Source organism: Arachis hypogaea, chromosome 9 (genome assembly GCF_003086295.3).
Source record: "Arachis hypogaea cultivar Tifrunner chromosome 9, arahy.Tifrunner.gnm2.J5K5, whole genome shotgun sequence".
NCBI classification, from domain to species: domain Eukaryota; kingdom Viridiplantae; phylum Streptophyta; class Magnoliopsida; order Fabales; family Fabaceae; genus Arachis; species Arachis hypogaea.
This window is the reverse complement of record NC_092044.1, coordinates 808,125-832,045: the sequence shown is the minus strand read 5'-3', so window position 1 is coordinate 832,045 and position 23,921 is coordinate 808,125. Positions and strand designations below refer to the sequence as shown.

The following is a 23,921-nucleotide window of genomic DNA, read 5'->3' as shown; positions in this document are numbered from 1 at the left end:
TTAAATTTTTTATATTTTTAATAAAAAAATTTTAGTTTTTAATAAAAAAAATTTAATTTATAAATTTAACATGTGTCACACAATATTGATAAATCCTTAGGTAGCGTTTGTTTTGAGGTAATGAGATAGAGACTGAGAGACTGAGATTCAGTATCATATTTGTTGGATTAGAGACTGGTACTAAAATTTCTGTTTCTGACCCCAAAATTTCAGTATTTCAGTACCTCCAAAAAGTAGAGACACAGGGACTGAAATTTTTAGAAACGGATATTGAAACTTTAATAACATTTCATACCTAAAATACTCTCATTTCAATTAATTAATTCCAATTTTACCCTTTGTACAAATTAAATTAGAGCTTCATTCTTGTTTCAATTTCTGTCTCCCACTTTGCACCAAACAAAATACTGAAATTTATTTCAGTCTCTATCTCTCAATATCAGTCTTTCAATCTCTGTCTCTCTAACAAACGCTACCTTATTATTATTACTCACATCTAGGACACTATACACTCACTACGGCACAGATAATAATGTTTTCTTGCAAAGATTCTTCTCTTTCAATTGGTTCCATTCCATCATTAATTCACTTCACTATTGTGTATACATTATACAATATCAACATTACAGTGGAATGCTATTCCAACAGTTTTAGGAAAGTAATTTTTCTTTAATCAATAATCAACGAATAAAATAGTTAATAAACAAATATTAAACGTTTGAATTATTATCATAGGATAAAAATTAAAAAAAAATAAAAATATTCATTGATGATTAACTTAAAAATTTAATTCCTAGACATTTTCAAGGAACAAATGTGAATATATGTTTAGAGAAAATAGAGTGTTAGACAATTTTAAATTCTTGAAATAACATTCTTCAAAACTATATTCGCCCAATGTTTCCATCAATCTTTTAGTATTATATTTACTTTCTTAGAGTTTAGACTCGAAAAAAAATGAAAAAGAAAAAAAATGCACTTCACTATCACTCAATCAATTTCATGTTGGTGTTTTGGAACATGTTTTTTAATGGGATTGTTTAGTTGTATTCTAAAGCAGTCATGGCAGAAATGCAATTCAAGATATTTTTTTTTCCCTTCTAAACGTTAAACTAAATTTTGACAAAACAAAAGCTCATATTAATCATATCTTTTATTATTTTTCTCTATTTGCTATATGTTGTACACAACCTCCCCCACCCAGATGTTGAAGTCAATTTGCAGGAAACATTATGCAATTACGAACAAATTCTTTTTTATTCACTTTAACCTAAATAATTATATTTAGTACCGTAATAAATTTATCTTTTGATGAATTAGTCATTCATTCAAATATTTCTCTTAAATTCTGACATTAAATTTAACGTTAAAATATTTTCCCATTATCTTTGTTCTTTGGTTCATCATTCATATGTGATTTTCCACTTGATTATCCAATCTAGAAGATCATCAATACATTTCAAATTTTAAACAATGATTTAAATGATAATGCAGTTATGAAGTGCAAGATACTAGGTATTACAAATTGTCAATATCCCATTTTTTGCTCTCCTTAGAAATGAGGATATATTTATAAGATCATTGGATGAAAAGAATGAAGCATAAAAATGTTAAATTTGAAAAACCCAGTTAGTTGCTTCTTTTTTCTGTTAAAGCAACTTCTTTAATTGAGCTAAACAACAAAGATTAAAAAAAAAAAATCAATTTGTGCACATCATTATGATGAAGAAGAAGAGCCAATAATCAAAGGCGACGACGGTGGAAGGGCTCGCCTAGTTCTACTTCTTCCCCTGCGAATCCCTGAGGAAGTAGACGACGCAGGGGAAGAAGTAGATGTTGAATTTGTTGAAGCAATGTTCTTATCTTTGTTGTTGTTGTTGTTGTCTGAGTCACTTTTCAATGCTTGCTTCTCTGCTTCACATGGCTTGTCTTCTATTCTATGATGCCTAACTTTGGTCGAGTTCAATGTCACGGGAAGAACACAGTTGCACATAAAACCTGCCATGAAATTTGCCCAACCAATCCAAAAAGAAAAAAAAATTCAATCAATGTTGGATTAATTCAACCAAAACTGTGCAACTATAATGTAAAAATAGATACAGTAAATTTCACCTGCAATGAGGTTATGCAATATTAAAATTATAGAATACCCGGCATCCCTGTATCTTATAAAATTTAATGCATGTGAGTGAGTGAGGGATTTGAATGTAATTTACCCTAACAACCAAGTCTTATTCTACTAAGTGAGGGATCAACATGAGAGTTCAACTTGAATGTGCACAAATCATAGCTAAGTAATTTTCATCACCACTTAACAATCATAAGGTACTGCAAAAAGGTATTATAAGTTGGAGAAGTGGAGTAAAACTAGAAAGCAAGACAGTGCATTAGCATCAAAAGTTGTAGAAGTCTAACAAGTTGCGAAATTTTTAATTTGGATCAACACAACCAATCATTAAACATTTATAAGTTGAATCAACATTTCACTGAAGTTCAACTATAAGTATCAGTTTGGTTTGTAAATGGAACGGAGAAGAAATTGACATAGATTCAATTCACATATGAAATCAAACATGTCGTGAACTGAAAAAGTAATGATTTAACAACTAGTTCAATTTTAAAACATTGAAAACAAAACTGGTGTTTCAATTATGGTCTCCAATAAATTGCAGTTGTGTCTTTCTCATGAATTTTTGGCAATTATTAACAACATAACTATAACCATTACCACAACATAACATCATGGGAATCACAATGGTATCAGCTGTCAAATTTTCATAATTCAGTAATGACAATGTATCTGCATCTGAGATTCTTAAATTAAAATCAAAAGGTGACTATTGTAATGAGTAGTAAGTTGGCATACCAATTCGGGCAAGACGATTGACCCAACTGGGAATAGGATTTCCGGTTAGCCTAAGACAAGTATCATTGCAGAAATGGTTACAGTTTTTGGTGATCAAGTTGTAGGCGTTGCCTTTGTAGTCAGCTGCAAGTTCTTCCATCACCGCTCTCACTTCGTTCGGCCCCATATCTGTTTTCCCAATCAGTATTGTCTTCCTGAATCTAAACCCTTCACACCTCTTTGGTTCCCCTTCGAATATCCCCGTCGAGGAGTACTCGTGAGCTCCAAACGCATACTCCACACTGTGCACTGCAAACAACAAAATTTCAAAACCAAAACCAAACAGCTACATGAGAAAAACAGAGTCAAATGCATCAACTTATAATAGAATATGGTTTCATTTTGCAGTGTTAATAAATCAAATATGTCACTCTCACTAGTCACAACCATTGAAATTTCTACAGATCAATTCATTTTTAGTAGGTTCTTTCATAAATGACGTAATGTTTTTACAAGATTAGCTTAAACTACAATTAACCTCTACTATAATACACGAATTTTGTTGAAACCATGAGCAGCTAATAAATCTTCATAACTTTAGTCATTTAAACCATACATGATGCTAATAAAACTTCATGATTTTCATAGCCTATAATTGAGATTCTTAAATTCAGGAAAACTTCATTCTTAATGCAAACCTAAACAAACAAACTTCATTTGAAATTAAATTATACTGTGACTAAGATATTCTAAATTTTTCTGCGGCAGTCTACACTAGTCAAAATTGAGTGAGAAATTATGAACACTTTACAAAAATGCATAAAATGATTTTGCAGTTTATCCAATATATAGAAATGAAACACATTACTACCGTTTTTCTTTTCACTAACAGATCCTAGATCTGAGATAGTTCGTTCTGCAGATTCAAATTCCAAAAAAAAACAAAAAAAGAAATGGAGTAATGAAGATGAGTTTCAACAAAATTAAGGTTCCAATTAAAATTCTAAAAAACAAAGAGAGAGAGAGAGAGAGAGAGAGAGAGAGAGAACCTTCGACGCCGGAATGGTACACTCCGAGTCCGAACCAGTAAGCGTAACCGTTAATTGGCGTAAGATCGTAGACGTTCAGGTACACCGGCACCGATCCCGAAACGACGCCGTTTCGAGAACTTTTCCTGCACAGCATCATACGCCGTCGTTTTGCTCCTCCTCCTCCTCCTCCTCCTACTTTTTCTTCTTTTTAGCTTCTGTTACAAAAACAGCATCGTGCAAAAGAAGCAGCACATGAAAACAGTTAGTGTTTGTTTCGCTTCAAAGTTATTCAGTTTTCCCGATTGGATATCAGAATTTGCAGAAAACAAAGAAGAATGTGAAAGGAGTGTGAAGCTTGTTCTGATTGATAATAATGAGTTCCTCCGGCGACTGGTGTCGCCGGTGATGAGTGAGAGTGAGTGAGAGTGTGTGTGCGCGTTATGTTTTGTTTGTTATGTTTATATGTTTCTATATAAACTATAAAGTATAGGAAACTCAAAATAATAATTCAGAGCGTGACATTTATATTTATAATTTTATATTTACATGTATAATATCTCTCTATCTCTATGATTATATAATTATATTAATGTGAAAATTCGGTGCAGTCGATTTCACATGAACTTAATAGTTAAAAATTGTTAGATAAAATTTAATCAAATCAATCAAATTATCTAACCGTTTTTAGTTATCAACTTCACGTAAAATTAACTGCACCTGAATTTTTATTTTATATTAAATAATTTATAAAAAACTAATATAAATTAATTTAATGATTAATTTACTGATTCACTTAAATAAATATTAAAATTTAAATTTTATTTTATATATTATATATAGTAATTTATTGACTAATAATAAATATTTAAATAGATATTTGATTCACAGTAAATTAATTATTGATCTACTAAATTTAAATATTACTCGGTTAAGATGAAGGTTAGATAAATTAGTCGTTAAATTAGGTTAATAAACAATAGCGATTAGTATGGCCCTTTAATTGAGTTATCTGTTATTGATGTGAAAATAATTCAATATTTTGGAGAAATAAAACATTTTACTCTTTTCTTTTTACCTTTTTTGTTTTTTTCTTTCTCTTGCAACATGTATGTTTTTTTAAGTGAATGCCCTTGGATTTGAGTAAATTACGGTTTTGCCATAACATGGGGCTGGTCTTGGATGTAGGATCTGAGTTGTTTTTTATTTTTTCTTTATGTAAGAAAAAAACTTAGGATAAATAAAGTAACGTTTGCTCATAATTGTGGCGTGTGGTGGGGTTCTAATGCTATTATGCATATATTATTAATGAATTATGTTACTTGTAAATCAAAATTAACTATTAAAATTAATTATTTGTATAAAATTTATAATAAAATATAAATATATATTAAAAATAAATTAAATTATATATATTTACATATAAATATACTAATAATTAATTTTAATGTCAAATAATATTTATTATTATTATTATTATTGTTGTTGATGTTATTATTGTAATTCTGGTGATTGATTAGTGGAAATTTTAAAATTTTAAAGTAAAGAAAAAGTGTGGGGTAGTGATGATTTTGGGCCTTGGTGGAAAGGAGAGTGGGGCCCAAAAATATTATATAGGTCAATTCAAGAATTATTTATGATTTGAGAAGATTAAAATTTTACTTAACTTTAGTATATGATATCTTCTATGCTACTTAAATTCCACTCAGAGAATTTAAACATAAAAGAGTATATCCCACTTTATTTTATTTCTAATTTACCTAATTAGACATAATTTTCACAGACACTAAAGAATTTCTCTTAATATATACTTAAAAGTAAATAATGTGCAAAATAGCTTGATATTTTGTACCATGCAATAAGTTAGGGAGTGAATATTATAATTTTTAGTTAATAACACTAATTTTTAGATTAATCGTATGATTCATTCATTCTCACTCGTATTCCCTTGTTTGAGAATCTATTCTTTTATCCAACGTCATAAAAGTGGTGAAGATGGAAAAGACCATGCCCTTGACTAGTGGTTGACTAGGTTAGGTCTCTTATTCTTAGATTTTTTTATAATGTTAATCATAATCATTATGTATAATTTATTATATAAGATATAATTAAATTTCTACCCCCACGTGGGTGTGGACGTGTGGTTAACTAATAACACAAAACAAACTCTAACCACAAAGATATATATACATTCCATAATAGGTTTGGGGACATCAATTTCATGTATTGGAATAAAGTTGTGTCAAAAGTTTTATAGCTTCAAGTAAATAGGAGAAATCTATTAGTCAAAGTCTCAAAAGATTGGTTCATTTCATTTGTTTGTTTTAATTAATAGATAACATAATTTAGATTGAATTATTAAATTAGTTTTGTTTATAAAATATACTATCTTATCTTGAAAACCACGACTCAATTTTAGTTGCTTACATTGATTAAATAAATTATTAGAAGGTTTTCATTTGAAAAATTTTAGTATTTTTATAAAATTACTATAATTATTTTTTTCTATCTTTTCACTATTAATAATAGGATTTTGACTAAAAATTATTTAATTTTTTTCAAAAAAAATACTTCTTTACACACATTAAAAAAATTATAATAACTGAAATCTCCAAATTAAATATCCATTCCAAAATTTTGTCATTTTGAAATTTCTATCGATTAAAAATTCAATGAATTTGAATACAATTAAATGAATTAATATATAGATCTAGTGAGCTTTCAATATACTAAAATTTTTCTCCCCCAAAAATATACTACATCTTTAAAATAATAAATAATATTAAATAATTGAAAGCTAGATATGCTATCATAAAATGAAACATTTTTGAAAGATATTAGGACTTTTATTTTATTTATCGGTTAAAACGTTTTTTGATTCCCAATTTCACATCAACATTTTAACTCGTTATGCTACTATTTAATTTGCTATGTTACCATTTAACTTGTCATGTGAGTATTTAACTAAGCAAACTAGTAATAGGATTAAAATAAAAATCCTTAAATTTTTACCTTGGATCAAAAGCTAAAGAAAAAATTTACAAAGAATAACATAAAAAAAGTATGTTTTCAAAGGCAAAAAATTATTTATTTTTTTCTACTATCTAGTCAAGGTCAATGAATTACTGCATGTACAAGGTAGAATTTGAATTTTTATACTTTTTTTTGTTTTCCACTGTATCTCCCAATTCAGCAGGCAAAGGACTAATCTGTCAGCTCCATTTAAGGGTTTGCTGCTGGCCAATGGGTTGCTGCATGCACAAAGCGGGATTCGACACTTACTTAAACAAACTAATTAACTGATCACTAAACTAATTGCTTGACAATTTTTTTATTATTATTTTGGTTTAGGCCTGGAAACCAGAAACTGGCCCACTGCCGTCGCTCCTGCTTCCTCCAATGTTGCCTTTCCACATCGCCAATTTATTTACATATATATAAAAAAGACCCCAAATAAAAATGGGCCTATTAAGGTCCAATAACTTCAATTAATGGGCCCGGTATTGGGTCCATCTCGGAGATCCGAATTCTGATTTGAGCTTGAGGTTGAGAAGGTGGGTGGTTTTTACGTCGTGAACGTCATGTTTGGTGGCCGAGGAAGAAGCTTGCTACGCTTTTCGCAGCGACTCGGTTTTCCTCAAACGACGTCGTTTTGCACCAACGCTAAAGGCACCACTTCCAGCAATGCCAACAAAAACGACGTCGTTCCCACCACCGACGAAAGGTACCGCATGCTCGAGAATCTCGACATGATGACCGCCGCTAAGATCCTCTTCTCCGAAAATCCTAACAAGAAAAAATTTGGGTATTGTTCTCATTTCCCTTTTCTTTCACGTTTTCCTTGTTTGATGATTTAATATTTGTTGGCAATTGGTTGTTGAGGTTAATCATCATTTGGGTTTTGCTCTGTTTGGCATTTCGTCGAGCACCTTCACTGCAATGTTTCTTGTGCTTTGTTTACTTCAATGGGGAGTCAAAATCTGATATTAATTTAGTTTGAGCTGTTATCTTCACTTCACTAACTCAGTCTGCATTGTACTTGGGATTCAACTTTAAGCTTAAGAATCCAAGTTCAGCTTTTTCATTTTTAGTTTGAGTAAGTCTTCATCTTGGTCCACCAAAATTTTGGATACCACTTTAGTCCTTAGTATTGTGAAATGACAAGCAATTTAAGACCAAACTGATATGTGAATTGATGCTTATTTTACACATTGAAGACTGGATCAAAATCGTTGTATAGGCCAAGTTATTTTAGAGGATTAGTTTGTTTTTGTTGGGAAGATTCGTAGCTTTGTTTACTCTGTTTCCCTTTTCATTAGCAAGAATGAACCGCTAGTTTTGAAGCCAAAGTTTAAGTTTGTTGGATTTTTATGAACATAGATCAATAAGGTGATAGTTGTTTTATTATTGCTAAGTTTACTGAATTTTAATGTGATGGTAATGGCAGAAAAAAAAATTCAAAATCTTACTCTCTATCTTTTTTTTTTTTTGTATGTTCAGGTTTGATTTCCATCTGGTACAATTTTTTTTCGCCTGCTTGCCTTCATTGGGTATGATACTGACCCTTGTTCAGTTATTCTTGAAGCATGAGCTTCATATCAACATCTAAATAATTTATTTGTTTCCCCAGCCGTATATTTGGTGGCGCAGTATGCTCGATATGAAATGAGAAAAATGGAGGCGGTATGTTCTTTCTCCCCTTTTGATTGATATTATCATGTGAGGGAAACTTTTTGAGTTTTGTATAAATGATGTTAGGATCCTCAGTGATCTTATGTCTCTTCAAAATCAGACCATTTCTTGGTTTGGAGCTCCATCTAAGTACAGTTTATGTAATCCCTTTATAAATGAAAACCTATCCACTTTTAAAGACTACTCCATGTTCTTTGATTGTATCAATTCTTATCTGATATATAATGTATACATATTTCTGCAATTATTTGTTGTGGAAGCGTATATATCTATTTGACCTTGTAATTATTGCTTTCGAGTAAACAGAGGATAAGTAATCCATTGTTTAAGTTATTTTCCCTCTTGCTCTAAAAATTTTGTTAGGATGTAGAGAAGAAAAGAAAACAGAAAGAAGAAGAGGAAGCTAAGGAAAAAGAAAAAGAAATGGAATTAAACCCCCCTGAGGAAAAAGAAGCAAAATCTAATGTGGAGCTCGTGGAGGTGAAAGAGAGGCTTGAGAAACTTGAAGAGACTGTTAAGGAGATTGTAGTTGAATCAAAGAAACAATCAGACAGCAACCTAGCGAAAAATCAGATAACTGATGCTGAGAAGAAGTCCCCAAAATCATCCGAACCGAATGATGCAAGTAGCAGTTCACAATCGAATAAAGCTGTAGGTGAAGACCGTCTTGATAAGCACAATTCTCCAAAATCAAGGCCAGATTTAGGTGAAGAGGGCAAGAGTTTAAATGCAACTCCAAATCCTTCTCACCCAGACCCAAAAGGCCAGAACCAAGGTTGAGGGTTTTCCTGAGTTAGTGTAGTAGGATGTTTAAAGAAAATTTTGAGTCATTGTACATAATTAATCAGAATTCAGAAGTCATAGAGGTGTGTATTGATTTTATTTTCTCCTCAGAAATGAATAGTAATTTAATCATGTTCCAAGTTTTCTTGAGGCTATATTGGAAAGGAAGATTTTTATTTGGGAAAAACCATGATTTGTGCTTCTGTTGAATTGGTACTGTAGGAACTAGGAAGCTATTATAGTATTGTGTTGTATATTATGCATTTTTCCCATGGTTGATACAATATAAACGCAAAATGTGGAAGTTTATCTTGGTCTATATGTTATTTATACGCTTCAATTTTGTAGCTACACTTGGATTGAAATGATTATTCCACCATTGGTGCATTTCATTAATAAGCTCCAAATGTTTTGAATTTTGAAAGGACTGGAAAAATAAATGGTATATGGCTATATGCTGATCTAAACCACCTCCCCCCCCCCCCCCCCCCAAAAAAAAAAAAAAAACTATGAAATGCTTTTGTGAAAATCGGACATGAGTTTTTGAACTTCTAGAACATATTTGTTGAACTTGAAAGGTAAAAAAGGATAGAAAATTTCATAAGTAAAATTTGATTTATAAATTTTAAATGAAACTTGTCTATTAAACATCAACCAATTTTATTATCTTTAATTACACATAATTATAAAAGTCCAAGAAAAAAAACGCACAAAATTATAAAATTGCAAGCTTGTCCTTATTTAACCCAACCGTTCAATAGCAAATTAGTTAATTAAAATAAATACTAGTACTAAATTGTAAATACCAAAACTACATTTCTGCCTTCTTTGTTTTTGATGTCATAAACCTTGCTAGCTACACTGCTTCGAAGCTCTAAAACCCTAGTTCAATGGCGCGCGTGTTCCGTTCTCTCAGAAAAACCCTAGTTCACCATCTTCACCATCACCATCACCATCACCATCATCAGAAATTGCTTCTTCCACAGCTAGCTCGAAGAACTTACTTGTCGGAAATGCGCAATGAAGCTTTCGAAGGGAACATGCTGAGGCTTCTCCGTCGCGAGATTCAGTATGAGCTCCAATCTTCTCCTCCAAACCAGGTTTCTCTTTTCCCTATCTAATTGCAGTGCCTCTCGCACTTCACAATTTTCTATTTTGCATTTCATCTTCTTCTTTTTTTCTTTTTTCAGCTCAAATTTGATTCTTGTTTTGCGTTTGAATTTTGATTAAGGGATCAACTTTTACTATCAGGATTTGCTTTGTTATTGAATGGAATGTTGATAAGAAAGACGAATTTCTAATTTGAAGTAAGCGTTTGAGATTTAAGGGGATGTTCGGTTTATAGTTTGCAAAGCATGATTTCTTCCAACTGAAAAATAATTTTTTTTAGGAAAAATAAAAAAACTATCGTTTGAGGAATGTAACCAAAACATGTTGAAATGAATAGAAACTCAATCATGTGTAGGTTGTGCCAACTGAAACACAATTATGCCATTAGTTTCGAGAAGCTACTGAATTTAGCTTCTAGCTCCAAAATCAGGTTTGTGAATTAAGAGCTCGAAAATCAGCCAAACAAACTGTTAGTGCCACTTGAACACTAGATGTTTTGATCCAAATTAATGGATGAGATTTGACTTATTTCTTATTGGGATGGTTGCCTTTTGTATCAATCACACTGTGATTCTTTAATTTTGTTTTCCTTAATAAATTTATCAGCAAGCAACAGCATTTGGAAGCTTTTCCGGCTCTTGCGAGTTGGATTCGACGAATTATAACTTAATTTTGGAGATGTGCCTTGTTTTGTTTTGTGTTTTGCAGGCAACTACTTCCAAGTTTGATTCCTTTGTGGTGGATGGACGACCCGGGGAGCGATGGATTACATTGAAAAGACAATATGCAAATGAAGATATCAAAGTTGAAGCCACCATGTTCGATGGGGTTGCTCCAGCTCCGACTACAAGTGGTGGTGTTGCGAATGCGGACGAGGAGCAGATGCACATTACCGTGATTGTCAGCATCTCCAAGGGAAACAGTAGCTACCTGGAAATCATGTGCTCTGCTTGGCCAGACAGTATAGAGATAAACAGGTTGGTCACAAGGTCGGATGAGAACATGTCAGACAATCCCTATTCCGGTCCCGAATTCAAGTAAGTTTACTTATTCTTTACCGCTAAGAGTCTGTTTGATTTATGTTTTTGCAACCTGTTATTATGTTCAATGCTTTCTATTATTAAAATTTAGAACTTCAGATATAGCTTGATTTTGAAATGTGTTTTGAATCTTTTCTCCGTTGGTTCTTTGGCAGGGAATTGGATGATGAATTGCAAGATGGGCTTTATGATTTCTTGGAAGTAAGGGGCATAAATGATGAACTTGCTGTTTTCTTACACGGCTATATGAAAGGTAAGGATAAAACAGAGTTCATCAAATGGATGGAGAGGATTAAGTCTTTTATTGAAAGGAAATAGCAGGATCAAAAGTTTTGGATGATAGAAGCCATTATTAGTTAACATTTCTATGTAATTTTGATACTGAGATTTGAACTAAAGCAGGTATACATTTTTACGGAAATATTTGATAAAAAAAAAATTTAGCCAAAATCAGCCAAAATTTGTTTTATTTAGCATTCGTTAATGAATGTTAAATAAGATAAATTTTGATTTTTTTTTTGTCTTCCTAGTATTATCATATTTTTATTGCCCCTACCTCAGACTTATTGTTGACGTTGGTGGGCATCATAAGAAAATATGTTTTAGTTTTTTTGTTTTTTTGTTTTTTGTTTTTGAAGATTTGATTTTTATGCACTTTTTCAATGGGACAATTATGCATTGTTAAGTAGGTAGGGGTGGTTTCTTTTGAGATAATGTAGAATTCAATTAATTTTATTATCCACGCGATAATAATATATAGATATTAAATTACTTCTTAAATGAAAAGAATAATATTATAGATTCTCATAAAACATTTCCACTATTTTGTTTTTAGCTTGAGGAAAATTGTATAACAGGTGATAAGATGAAAGATGGAATCATGTTTTCATCTCCTATCTATCAAAACATATCCTATGACCTTTGGTATATGTTTGTTCACCTTTGTGATCATGATGTCTGGTTTTTACATATAAAAAGTGAAGCGTGAGTGAGAATGTGCGGTAGCTATTGATTAGTGGTAGAAAAGAAAAGCTGTGATTATAAGTGGCAAGCAGATTGAATTATGAGCGTTCAAATTCAAATTGATCTAATTAAACTGTTTATTTAATTTAAATAAAAAATTAATTAAAAGTGTATTAATTTAGATTTGATTAAATTTTAATTATGACAAATTGGATCGAATTTCGAATTTAATTCTCAAGACCATCCAATCTAAACCGATAATATAATATAATATTATTGTTTTATTATTATATTTAAAATTTATTTATAATATTTAATTGATTATATATTTTATTTTATTCATATATTATTATTATTTAAAAAATATTTTATGAATTTAAAATTTATTTATTTATTTATGTTAATCAATCTGTAATTTATTTTCTATTGTTATGTTATTGTTAGTTCTTTAAGATATGATTTAAATTATTGTTGTTGATTTAAGATTTGATATTGAGACTTGTTATATATGTTTATTTTTTTAGTTTATAATTCATTCTATTTCATCATATCTGAGATGAGATATGGTTCCAAAGGATGAATTTAAAATTTATTTATTTATTTATGTTAATCAATCTGTAATTTATTTTCTATTGTTATGTTATTGTTAGTTTTTTAAGATACGATTTAAATTATTGTTGTTGATTTAAGATTTGATATTGAGACTTGTTATATATGTTTATTTTTTTTAGTTTATAATTCATTCTATTTCATCATATCTGAGATGAGATATGGTTTCGAAGGATGAACGAGAGAATTTCAATAAGATTTTATTCTTAAACAAAAAATCACAAATTTAATTAAAATCTAAACGATTTGAAATTAGATCAGATTATTTAGAGAAAATTATCTATCATCTAATCTAAATTGCACCACAAATAAAATTAATATTCGATAAGATGAGTTTGATTTAAAATTGATTCAAATTGCATTGCAAACACTAGTAGATTAAATTAGATATTTGCTTAAAATGGTTTGAGCTTATATATATATATTCTTGAATTGTCATTTTCCCTTTGGGTGTCACACTGAACCAAGAACTCATTCATCCGATATTTCTCGTCCTCTAGTAATGTTTAATATGTTCAATCACATCTAACTCAGACAGTGGTTGGAATACTCAGACACTAGTTTGGACCTTGCTTTGCTGCATTTTAAATTAATTGCATTAATTTACCACAACCTGATTCTTTAGTTGGAATAAAGTATCTGATGTGGACTTAAGTATTGGTACAGAGCATGAGGCATTTAAGGTTATTTTTCCTCCTCAATAAGAAGGTTTCTTGGTATTTAAACATGTGTCCTTGTCTTTACAGGGACACAAAGTAGTACATTGAACACCCAAATCCAATAGCTTATTGGTTATCAACTAATTAAGTGATGTAATTATGGAAGACATTCCTACTCAAACATGTGGGTACCCATTATGGGATGGATTCTCTCCCAAGTGTTTTTTGTTTTTATCAATAATAATAATAATAATAATAAATCAATGATAAAAAAAAATTAAAATTCAAATAACATATTTAGAAAAAAAATTATTATCTATTCACTAAACCAATTCACACGATACTCAAAAAAACTTTTTTTTTAGTATTTTATTTGACTCATAATTTTTTTTATCATTGTTTTATAAATTTTAATACTTAATTTATATACTGAATTTTAGAAGTTATAAAGGATGGATATTCACATAAACATGTTAACGTATAAAATTTTACAACATGCAGATCGTTGAAACGAATATTTTATAAGTCTAAATATGATAGAATAAAATCAGACAGGGTAAAAATTCGTTTTTATCGACTCTACTGCTGTTCTATTAGTAAACAGTCAAAACTCATATTCTTAAAATTAGATTTGGATTATCTAAATTTTGAATTTCAAAGAATAAAATGTGATCTTTCACAATTTATTTTATAGGTGAGACAAAAAAAAATATAAAAAAAATCATTTAAAAATAAAAAATCACACTTTATCTTCTAAAGTAAAAATTTAAAATTCAGAGGATCCAAATTATTTAAAACTATACATAGGTATCATTTCAAAAGCACAATCATAATTCACAACATACAGAAGGTAGACAATGACATAGCTGGTAGTGTAACGAGTGTATATATAAATAGTTTGTTTGGTTTGTTTCCTTAGGTTTGTTTTTGTTTACCCCTTTAAGTTGTGTTACCGACTTCTAGAACTAAATTGAGCTATGGAAAATGACATGAAACCTTAGAGGACTAAACAAACCTGAATAATTATATATGTGGAGCACCTTTGCACTTATTCATACAATTTTAAATATAAAGTTAGTTTTGAAATAAAACATGTCCTTATTGCGTATTGTTTCATATGGTTTTGTTAAACCATAAATAAAGGTTGCCCACATAGACCTAGTAGCTAGCAAGATGATGTATTGAACTTGGTAGCAAGTCATATAGAGAATCATAGTATATATATAAAATAACTTTTTGATTGTTTTATTACGGACCAATAAGTGATTATGACTTGACTAAGTTTTAAAGTAGAGTAGTATATATTAAGAATATATATAATACACAACAAACATGCAGATGAGGACATAAAATCTCACATGTGTTACTTTATCCTATTAATATATTTTGATGAACAATGCTCAAATTTTTGCTCAAAATTTCACATTCTAGAAGAAAAAATAGCTAATAGTATAATAGCTAAAATATTTGATTTTTAAAATTTTTGATATTATAATTTTAAACGAGTCAATCAATTTTAAAATTTTATTATATTAGACGATTTTACAATTTTATGATTTAAATTTTACTACGATTTTATATTTGTTAGAATATAATTAGGATCAATTAGGATCAATTAAAAATATTTAGTATATCTGAATATTTAGTATAGAATATTACGTCTTTATTATTACGATTCTTTTTAGTTCCTATAAATATCTTTCTATATTGTATTATTTCGAGATAACTTGAATACACTCAATAATACACAAATTTTTTCTCCAATTTAGTCTCTTGTTTTTAACAATATTTACGTATTTAATTTACTCTTTTAATTTTATCTAAAATTTTTTTTTGTGTTTAATAGTTCGACACATGTCCATTGTATTGGTCCAGCTTTTGGTTTTCTTGGTTGAGAGGCAAAATTAAAGGCTATTAATATCTTAATGGAATGAATGGTGATTGGTGAAGACTGAGTTATGCTACCACAAAGTTAAATAGACACTTCAACCGAAGTGCTACAATTTGGGAATAAACAGATTAGTGTAAGAACCTAAACTATCATAATCAAATGCCTAGGGAGAAAAAAAAAAATCATAGATCATATCACCATATCTCCTTGTTAGTGTAAGATAAGATTACTATGATTATTAACGGTCATAATGACTAAGCTTTCAGCTGTTTTTTCATACACATTATGCTTTTGTTTCATGATTAAAATGAGATTAGTGTAAACATCATGCTGATATGGACCTACAAAATTTGTGGGGTCCTCCTTTTGGTATGTCCTTAAACAATTGTTTACTTATTAAATAAAGTAGTAATGTATTAAAACATCACTATAAATTATAGAAAAGTAAGAGTATATACACAAATAAATTTTTAAAAAAATTTTAAAAAATTTTATTATATTAAGATCTTTAATTTTTGTAAAAATAAGATATATAAATTTTTATTTGAATAAATAAATACTTAAAAGTATGACAGAAGAATTTATATGTTTTATTTTTATAAAATTCAGAGAATTTAACGTAATAAAAATTTTTTGAGGACGAAAATATTCAATGTAAAATTTTTTAGTTTTTTTTAGGTATATACTCGGAAAATAAATTACCTTTCTAATTTATTATCTTACACATCCTCCTAACTATACTGAAGAAGGAGAATTTAATTATTTTTTTGAGACTAATAGGATTTTCATTGAATGATTGTAATTACTTTCTACTTGATTTAATAATACTCTTAAAGAAATATTATGTGTATATTAAGTGTCACATATTATCTCCATTTGCATCTATCTACTTTATTATTAAATTAAACATAAAGTCTAATTGATACTTTTAGTAACAATAAATAAAGTATAAATCAATACATCATTACAACTTATTATATATATTTAGACTTTAGGTGAGAAATCAAGGGCAATCAAGATTCAAGATTTTAATCAATTAAAAGTTCTCATTTTTCTTCTTTTAATTTTAATTATATTAAAATGATGATGTGATGGGAGAGCTGAGTGTGATTGTGTGGCTCAATTTCACATGGCATGCCTCACCTATTTCTTTTGATCCCAATAGAGATGGTCTATTCCTCCAACTACAAGTGGGTCAAAGTTAAAATCAAAAGTAGGGGTCACACACTCACATAATCACACCCATTCAAAACAAGTAAATTGCAACAAAAAACTCACTAGACTCCAAATTTCTACACACTATTGTGGACCTTATTAGTTATTATGTCACCCCAAAACTCATTGAGACACACATATATATACCTTGATCCAAACAGTACCTAAGTTGACACTATATAGTGCATTGTCAAATATGAACTATATATACTACTATAACCAAATACAATTCCCTTAGACATCTTTTAATGCTTCCTTTTTATATAGAAAATTCAATGACTATAACTATTCAATGCACATATAAAAAATATCAAAAATACTATTCGTAAACTAATATATTTGTGTATAAATATATGTATAATTTAATTTATTTTTAATTTGTATTTATATTTTGACATATATTTTATACTGGTGGTTGACTTTGATGGCTGATTTTAGTGTATATGTAGCATAGTCCAAAAAATATAAATTATACCACATGTATACTAAAATCAGCTACCATAATTAGCTACTATAATATAAAATATATTTTCAAATATAAAATATATATTAAAAATAAGCTACACAATACATATATTTATAACTAATTTTAGTCTACAAATAATATTTTTTAAAAAATATGAATACTCAATTGTCAAGTGAAATCACCTACTCCACCTTCTATGTTGGTTTTTTCTAATTGGGAACTAAGTGTTCAATTATATATTTTTTCTTTGGTAAGTTGATTATATATATATATATATATATATATATATATATAGTTATGTATGTAATAGTAGTACATCACATGCATGCCCCTTCTTTCTTTGTTAATAGTGTTATCAAATCAATTCTTGAACAGTCAAAAGGAATTGAAGAATCGCCTTAGCATTTAGTTGAGAAAATTAAGTTTGGTTGCATTTAGTTTTAAAAGTTTGTGTTAGCTTTTTTGCCTTTTTTTTCTGTTCAGATAATAAGAGAATATAGAATCCTTACGCTATTATTATTATTATTATTATTATTATTATTATTATTATTATTATTACAAAGGGAAAGTTTGATGAAGTTGTGAAGATGGAAACAATGTCCATGGAGATAGAACTCTTATTTTACAAACAAGTTAATTTGCAATTAGCTAAAATAATGCATTTACAAATTACAACAGCTAGAATAAGATCAGATACATGAAGATAATAAAATGATATAGGTGGAAGCTCTTTCATTAAGAAAAATACACAATTAAAAGAAGAAAAAAAATTGTAATTAACTCCTCCAAACCTTATTTATTTCTATGCAATTTACATTTTAAGTTTTTAAAATATAAGTTCGATATTCTAAAATTTGTCAAACGTTATTTAAAAAAATGATAATAAGACATTTTTTTCATTGAATTATAACGTTTGACAAATACAGAATGTCGAACGACAGATTTTAAAAATTCATAAATGTAAATTCACAGAAACAAAAATTCGAGAGAAATTAATTACAATTTTGGAAGTGAAAATGCTTTAGAGCTTGAGTGACAAATCAAGCTTCTGCAACTTATTTTCATGTTTAGAATTCAAATGAGAAACACTACCAAACCAATATCCTCCAAAACCTTGTGTCACAAGCTTTGTAGGATGAAACTTCCCTAACCTCGGCACGCCACCGCTGCCGCCGAAAACAGCCATGGATGATGGTGATTCAGATTCCAAACCATTATTACTATTCAGCTTCCGATTTGCAGGGTGTGAATCCAAATAAAGCTTCTGTCTCTGCCACCCGTTTTCGCGACAGGTCGTCGCGAAAAAGGGTGGCTGAGAAGAAGGTTTATTGATCATAGAATGAAGCTGGATCCCAAGTGGCTTGTTATAGGATCCATTTGAAGAAGAAGAAGAAGAAAAAGAAGGAGAGAATCTGTATCCAAAATCTACCATTGATGATGATGATGATGATGGAGATTTGTGGTGTCCTCTTCTTGCTAATGTTCCTTCTCTTTTGTGTGCATTTTGATGCCCACCAAGTGCTTGAGAACTGTAAAACTTTCGCTGGCAATAGTTGCATGAGAATGTTCTGTGCTCCATTTCATGATTCTTGTTCTTGTTACCTTCTTCTTCTTCTTGGGTTGAATCTGATGAGTTTTCTGATGAATTTGGATCAAGGAAGTTGAGAAGGTTCAGCTCTTGCTTTGTTCTTGATTCATCATTGCTTGAAAGACTTAGATCAAGTTGAAGAACAGTACTAGTAGTATTCTCTTTCACTTCTTGATCATCATCTTGATCTTTGTTCTTTGATGAAGATTTTTTCAAATTCTCCAAGGTTTGAAGGTCCATGTGCAAAGATTATTATTATTATTATTGTTATTATAAAAATAAAAAAAAATATGAATAATAATAATAGTAATAATGTGTGTTTGGTTTAAGAGAAATGAATGAAGGAAAGAAAGAAAGAGTGAAAGATGAAGTTTGTTGTGTTGTTAGTGAATGATGAAAGAAGAATAAAAGGGTCATTGGGTATGTATAGAAGTAGATATAGCACTATTTTACAGTTACAAGGTCTTAATATTGCAAAATCTAAAAATTAAGTCATCCAATTTTTTATTTTTTATTTTTATTTTGTAGTGATTGCAACTTGTTGGGAACTAACACTAACAAGTACGGTTGATGATGTAAATGTGAGTGAAAAGAATGTCACGACAAGAATCAAATAGGGAATGTCAAAAATCTATCTATGTGTATAGAAATCAATGTATTCATTCATTCATTCATACATACATAGCTAGAGCTAGTACTTTGAGTAATTGAGTTTGAGAGTAAAAGTAGTACAATGTAAATTTTAGAAGTGTTAAGTTTTATGTAATGACAAGTGTAATTTTTTTAATATAAAAGTAACAAATTATATTTTGAGAAAAAAAAAACTCAAAACCGGACAAAATTTATTATTTTTTATTAGTATTTTAGTTATTGATTCAATTTTTTTAGTCTAATAATCTAATAATATATTTTTAGACTTTTTTATTTAAATTAAATAACTATAGTAATTATGAAAATGAATAAACGCTAAGATATTTACAAAAATGCATCTTGAGACATATCTTGGATGCTGAGGGGTAACCTCAAAATGCGCATATCTCGAATGCTTAGTTCCCATGTTGTGACAGAGTGACGTTGAGTCACATCTTGGGTACACCTAGGATATGTATTAGGACGGAAATAAGATACTAAACATTCGAGATAAACACGTAATGTGAATGGAGTTTTAGCATCCAAGATATGAGTCATCATCGTGGATAGAGTCACAGCATCCGAAATAAGTTCGCATGCGTATATAAGTTACAGCATCTGAAAATTATGTACATAATCACAGCACGAGAGCTAAGCGTCCGAAATATGTCCATTTTGGGATTATCACCTCACCATCCGAGATGTGTTCTAGAATGTATTTTCATAAATATCTTAGCGTTTATTCATTTTTGTAATACTATATTTATGTAATTTAAATATAAAAAATCTTATATTTTTAGCCTATATTTTTTAATAATATTGATTAATTAATGACAAAAAAATAAAATTTGCTGACTCTTTAATATTTTTTATATTTTTATTTTTATGACTTTTTTTATTTTATGCCTAGCTATTTAAATAGTAAATAGTGAAAAGAAAATTTAATTCATCAATAATAATAATAATAATAATAATAATAATAATAATATGCTATGACTAATATTCTATTTTCTACTATAACTAACTCTATTTTCATTAATTGGACTATTAATAAAAAAAATCAATTGATAATGTAAACTTTTTTTTCATAATCAACAAATCATATTATTCCATTTGCATTCCCCTATTCATTGATGATGTATGTAGTAATAAGAACTAAAAATCTTCCAAGCTGATTGAACTCCTCCTGCCAACACGTGCAAGTCCATAACCCCTCCATTGGTTCTTGTCTCTCTTTTTTTTTTTTTTTAATTTCATGTCTTTTCAGTTTTCACATTGCTATGTGTTGTAGCTATGTACCTTTTTAAGGGTATATTCACGTCTACATGCTATGACACACTAAAAAAATCCAAGGTATGAACAATAGTCAATAGACTACATACTTTTTATTTTTAATTTCTGAGAATTATTAGTTTTAGAATAGACTTGTCTAATGAAAAAAGCTGTGATGCTCTTAATTTCTTAATCAACATGGTGGATTTGTAGTATCTCCACAGAAACTCTTGTCTTTGTCCTCTTATTATTGTTTGTTTACCTCATCATACCAAATAGACGTGTCCATTACTTTATCACTAATTTATTATAATTATACTATATTAAAATATATAAAATAATATATATATGGTTAATAATTTAATTTAATTTAATTTAATGTTAATTTTCGGTATATTTATAATATTTTTTAATTTATTAATATCTAAGTGATATTAGCATTATTTTTTTTTCGTGGGTTTGATAAAAATATAGACACGTGTCAAGTACGTGTATATATGTAGCCATTGATTCCTAACAAGAAATAAAGTGGTCAAGGAATAATATAATGAATAATTATTGTGCCCTATATGTTCTTGTATAGGTAAATTACTTGATTTAGTCTTTAATATTTAGGTGAAGTTTTAATTTTATTTTTAATATTTTATTTTTATTTTAAAGTTTTATTTTATTTTAATTTTTTAATTAAAATTAATATTTTTAAAATACTCTTTTCTTCGATTATAATTTTTTTTAAATAGTGATAAAAATTATAATTGTAGTGATTATAGTAGTGATTGTAATGATTTGAATATGAAAATAGTAAAAAAAAATAAGAAGATAATAATAAAAAAAATTAATTTTTGAGTTCAAAACAAACAAACAAATAAAAACAAGAAATAGAATTAGTGCCATTGATTCTCGTTAAAGTAATACTTGTATAAAACTATTATTTTATGTTTGATAATGCATAAAAATTAAATCTTTTGAAATATAAACTTAATTTCAGCAGAGAAAATTCTAAAATATAGAAGGGAAACTAGGAAATAATATACAGTTGAATTTATTTTCTAATAATACAAATTAAATTTAAAGATCACACTACATCTAGACAAACAATCAAATATCTATGCTAGCTAGCTACTATATGTTATTGCCCTCCTTGTCAGTTAGTGTCAACATTAAAAGGGTCCAATTGGATATTTTTAAACTATACTTTATATGAATGAGATGGATGTATGGTATGTACATGTTTAAAGCTGGTTTGATTGCTCTCAAAGATTTTCATAAAGAATTTGGGATTCATGCACTCACCAAACTCTCTCTCTCTCACTTCTCCTTCAATCAATACTCTCTGAATTTTGCATTGCTTTGTCATTTTATTTTTTTGGTTTTTTACAGTATCTTTTAATACGACAAATTAAGAATTAATTTGTCGCGATACTGAGTTTTATTTAAAAATTTATTGTTGACCAATAAATTACTGCATATACAAAACAAGATTCAATTCCCAGCACTTACTTAAATGGAGTAATGAGCTAACCACTAGTTAAGAATTGGCACACAAGCTAGGTACTTATCACAAAGTGTTCTATATACTAAATAGCAATAATGGCTTGTTTAGTGGTTACTTGATCTCTCAAAGGTATTTATTACCAATTATTTCAAATAGTTACTTATAAATGATGATATTCTCTAAAAAGGTGTATATTAAGAATATCTAAAGACAAGGGGTAATAAGTAATAACTAATAAATAATAACTAAAATAATTCAGCTTAAAGTTAAATTTTGATCTTTTAATAATATAAAATATTTTATACAATTATATTCAATCAAAATAATCTTTTTAATGATAATTTATGCAATAAATAAAAATAGTTGTTTTTATTAATGTAGCATTGCGTAGTTAAATATAGCAGTATTTAAATTCAAATCAATTTAAATTAAATCGTTCATCCAATTCAATCTAAACCGAAAATTGATTAAAATCACACTAATTTAAATTTGATTGGATTTTATTTTTGCAAACCACATAGATCGAATCGAATTTCAAAACTACTATTTTACAAAACCAATCCAATCCAATTCAAATCGAACAATGTACTATAATAATATTATTTTATTATTATATTTATAATTTTATTTATAATATATTTAATTTATTATATATTTTTATATTATTCATGTATTATTATTATTTAATAAATATTTTATAATATTTGAAACTTGTTGTGTTATTGTTGGTTATTTAAAATTTGATGTTAAAATTTGTTATGTATATTTAATTTTTGAAAAAAGCCAAATACAACCTAAGCCAACTCAATCCAACTATAGACCTCTTATTTTTCAACTAATTGGTTCTAGTTGGCTACCCTAGCTCCTAATTAGTCCCTAGCAAAACCGTTAATTTTTTTAATTTATAAAATCGTAAATCTAATCTAATCCAATCAAAACTGCTTGAAATTAGATCAGATTGGATCGAATTTTTTTAAAATATCATCCAATTCAATTTGCAGGGTAAGTAAAACTAGTATTCGGATCGGATAAAATTTTTATTCAAACTTGATTCAAACTATACTATAAACACCCATAATTAAATACATGTATAAAATTATTTTATGATGATAGGCATCAAAATTAAATTATATATGTCACTTGAACAATTTTTGAGAGTATGAGCTACTTTTCCTTCTAAATTATAGATCGTGTATGTGTACAAAATAAAATAATTTCCTAAACTTTCTTAATTATTTATTTTAGTCTAATAATATATTCTTAAAGAAAAATATGTTTAGTGATAATATAAAATCACAGTTGTGCATGCATAATATATATTTTTTTCTAGAAGATTCACATCATGCATGCTTACTAGCTTATTAATAATATTATTATTACTAATTTATTCGGAATCTTTCAAAATGAAGAATCTAATTATATTAGGCTCACCCTCATCATGATATAAGTTTGAGAATTACTAAACTGCCCCTATTACTCTAGAGAGAGATGAGAACACACTAGGTAGGTAAGTTCACTAGTATTATCAAAGAGCAAAATCATATTTTTCATGGTTGGATGGATATGGGTCCTTTCAATTCCTAACACTCAATAATAATATAATTGTCTAATTGAAGCCTATTCTAGGAATTTCAG

At 28.5% G+C, this 23,921-nt stretch overlaps 4 protein-coding genes across 4 annotated transcripts; 2 read left to right on the top strand and 2 right to left on the bottom strand.

Annotated features, from left to right (window-relative positions):
• Positions 1-1,429: 1,429 nt before the first annotated feature.
• LOC112709755 (deSI-like protein At4g17486) lies at positions 1,430-4,393 on the bottom strand. The gene is made up of 3 exons (XM_025761669.3): positions 3,895-4,393; positions 2,867-3,154; positions 1,430-1,998 (listed from the first exon to the last, which is right to left on the bottom strand). The coding sequence occupies exons 1-3, from the start codon at positions 4,031-4,033 to the stop codon at positions 1,718-1,720; spliced, it is 708 nt and encodes a 235-aa protein (XP_025617454.1). The 5' UTR covers positions 4,034-4,393; the 3' UTR covers positions 1,430-1,717.
• Positions 4,394-7,334: 2,941 nt separating this feature from the next.
• Positions 7,335-9,667, top strand: LOC112709754 (uncharacterized). Its single transcript, XM_025761668.3, has 4 exons — positions 7,335-7,678; positions 8,374-8,423; positions 8,504-8,556; positions 8,929-9,667. The coding sequence occupies exons 1-4, from the start codon at positions 7,455-7,457 to the stop codon at positions 9,343-9,345; spliced, it is 744 nt and encodes a 247-aa protein (XP_025617453.1). The 5' UTR covers positions 7,335-7,454; the 3' UTR covers positions 9,346-9,667.
• A 453-nt stretch (positions 9,668-10,120) lies between these two features.
• Positions 10,121-11,948, top strand: LOC112709753 (uncharacterized protein At2g39795, mitochondrial). The gene is made up of 3 exons (XM_025761666.2): positions 10,121-10,448; positions 11,167-11,495; positions 11,654-11,948. The coding sequence occupies exons 1-3, from the start codon at positions 10,239-10,241 to the stop codon at positions 11,814-11,816; spliced, it is 702 nt and encodes a 233-aa protein (XP_025617451.1). The 5' UTR covers positions 10,121-10,238; the 3' UTR covers positions 11,817-11,948.
• A 5,958-nt stretch (positions 11,949-17,906) lies between these two features.
• Positions 17,907-19,323, bottom strand: LOC112709752 (zinc finger protein 3). Its single transcript, XM_025761665.3, has one exon. The coding sequence runs from the start codon at positions 19,127-19,129 to the stop codon at positions 18,323-18,325; it is 807 nt and encodes a 268-aa protein (XP_025617450.1). The 5' UTR covers positions 19,130-19,323; the 3' UTR covers positions 17,907-18,322.
• Positions 19,324-23,921: the final 4,598 nt, after the last annotated feature.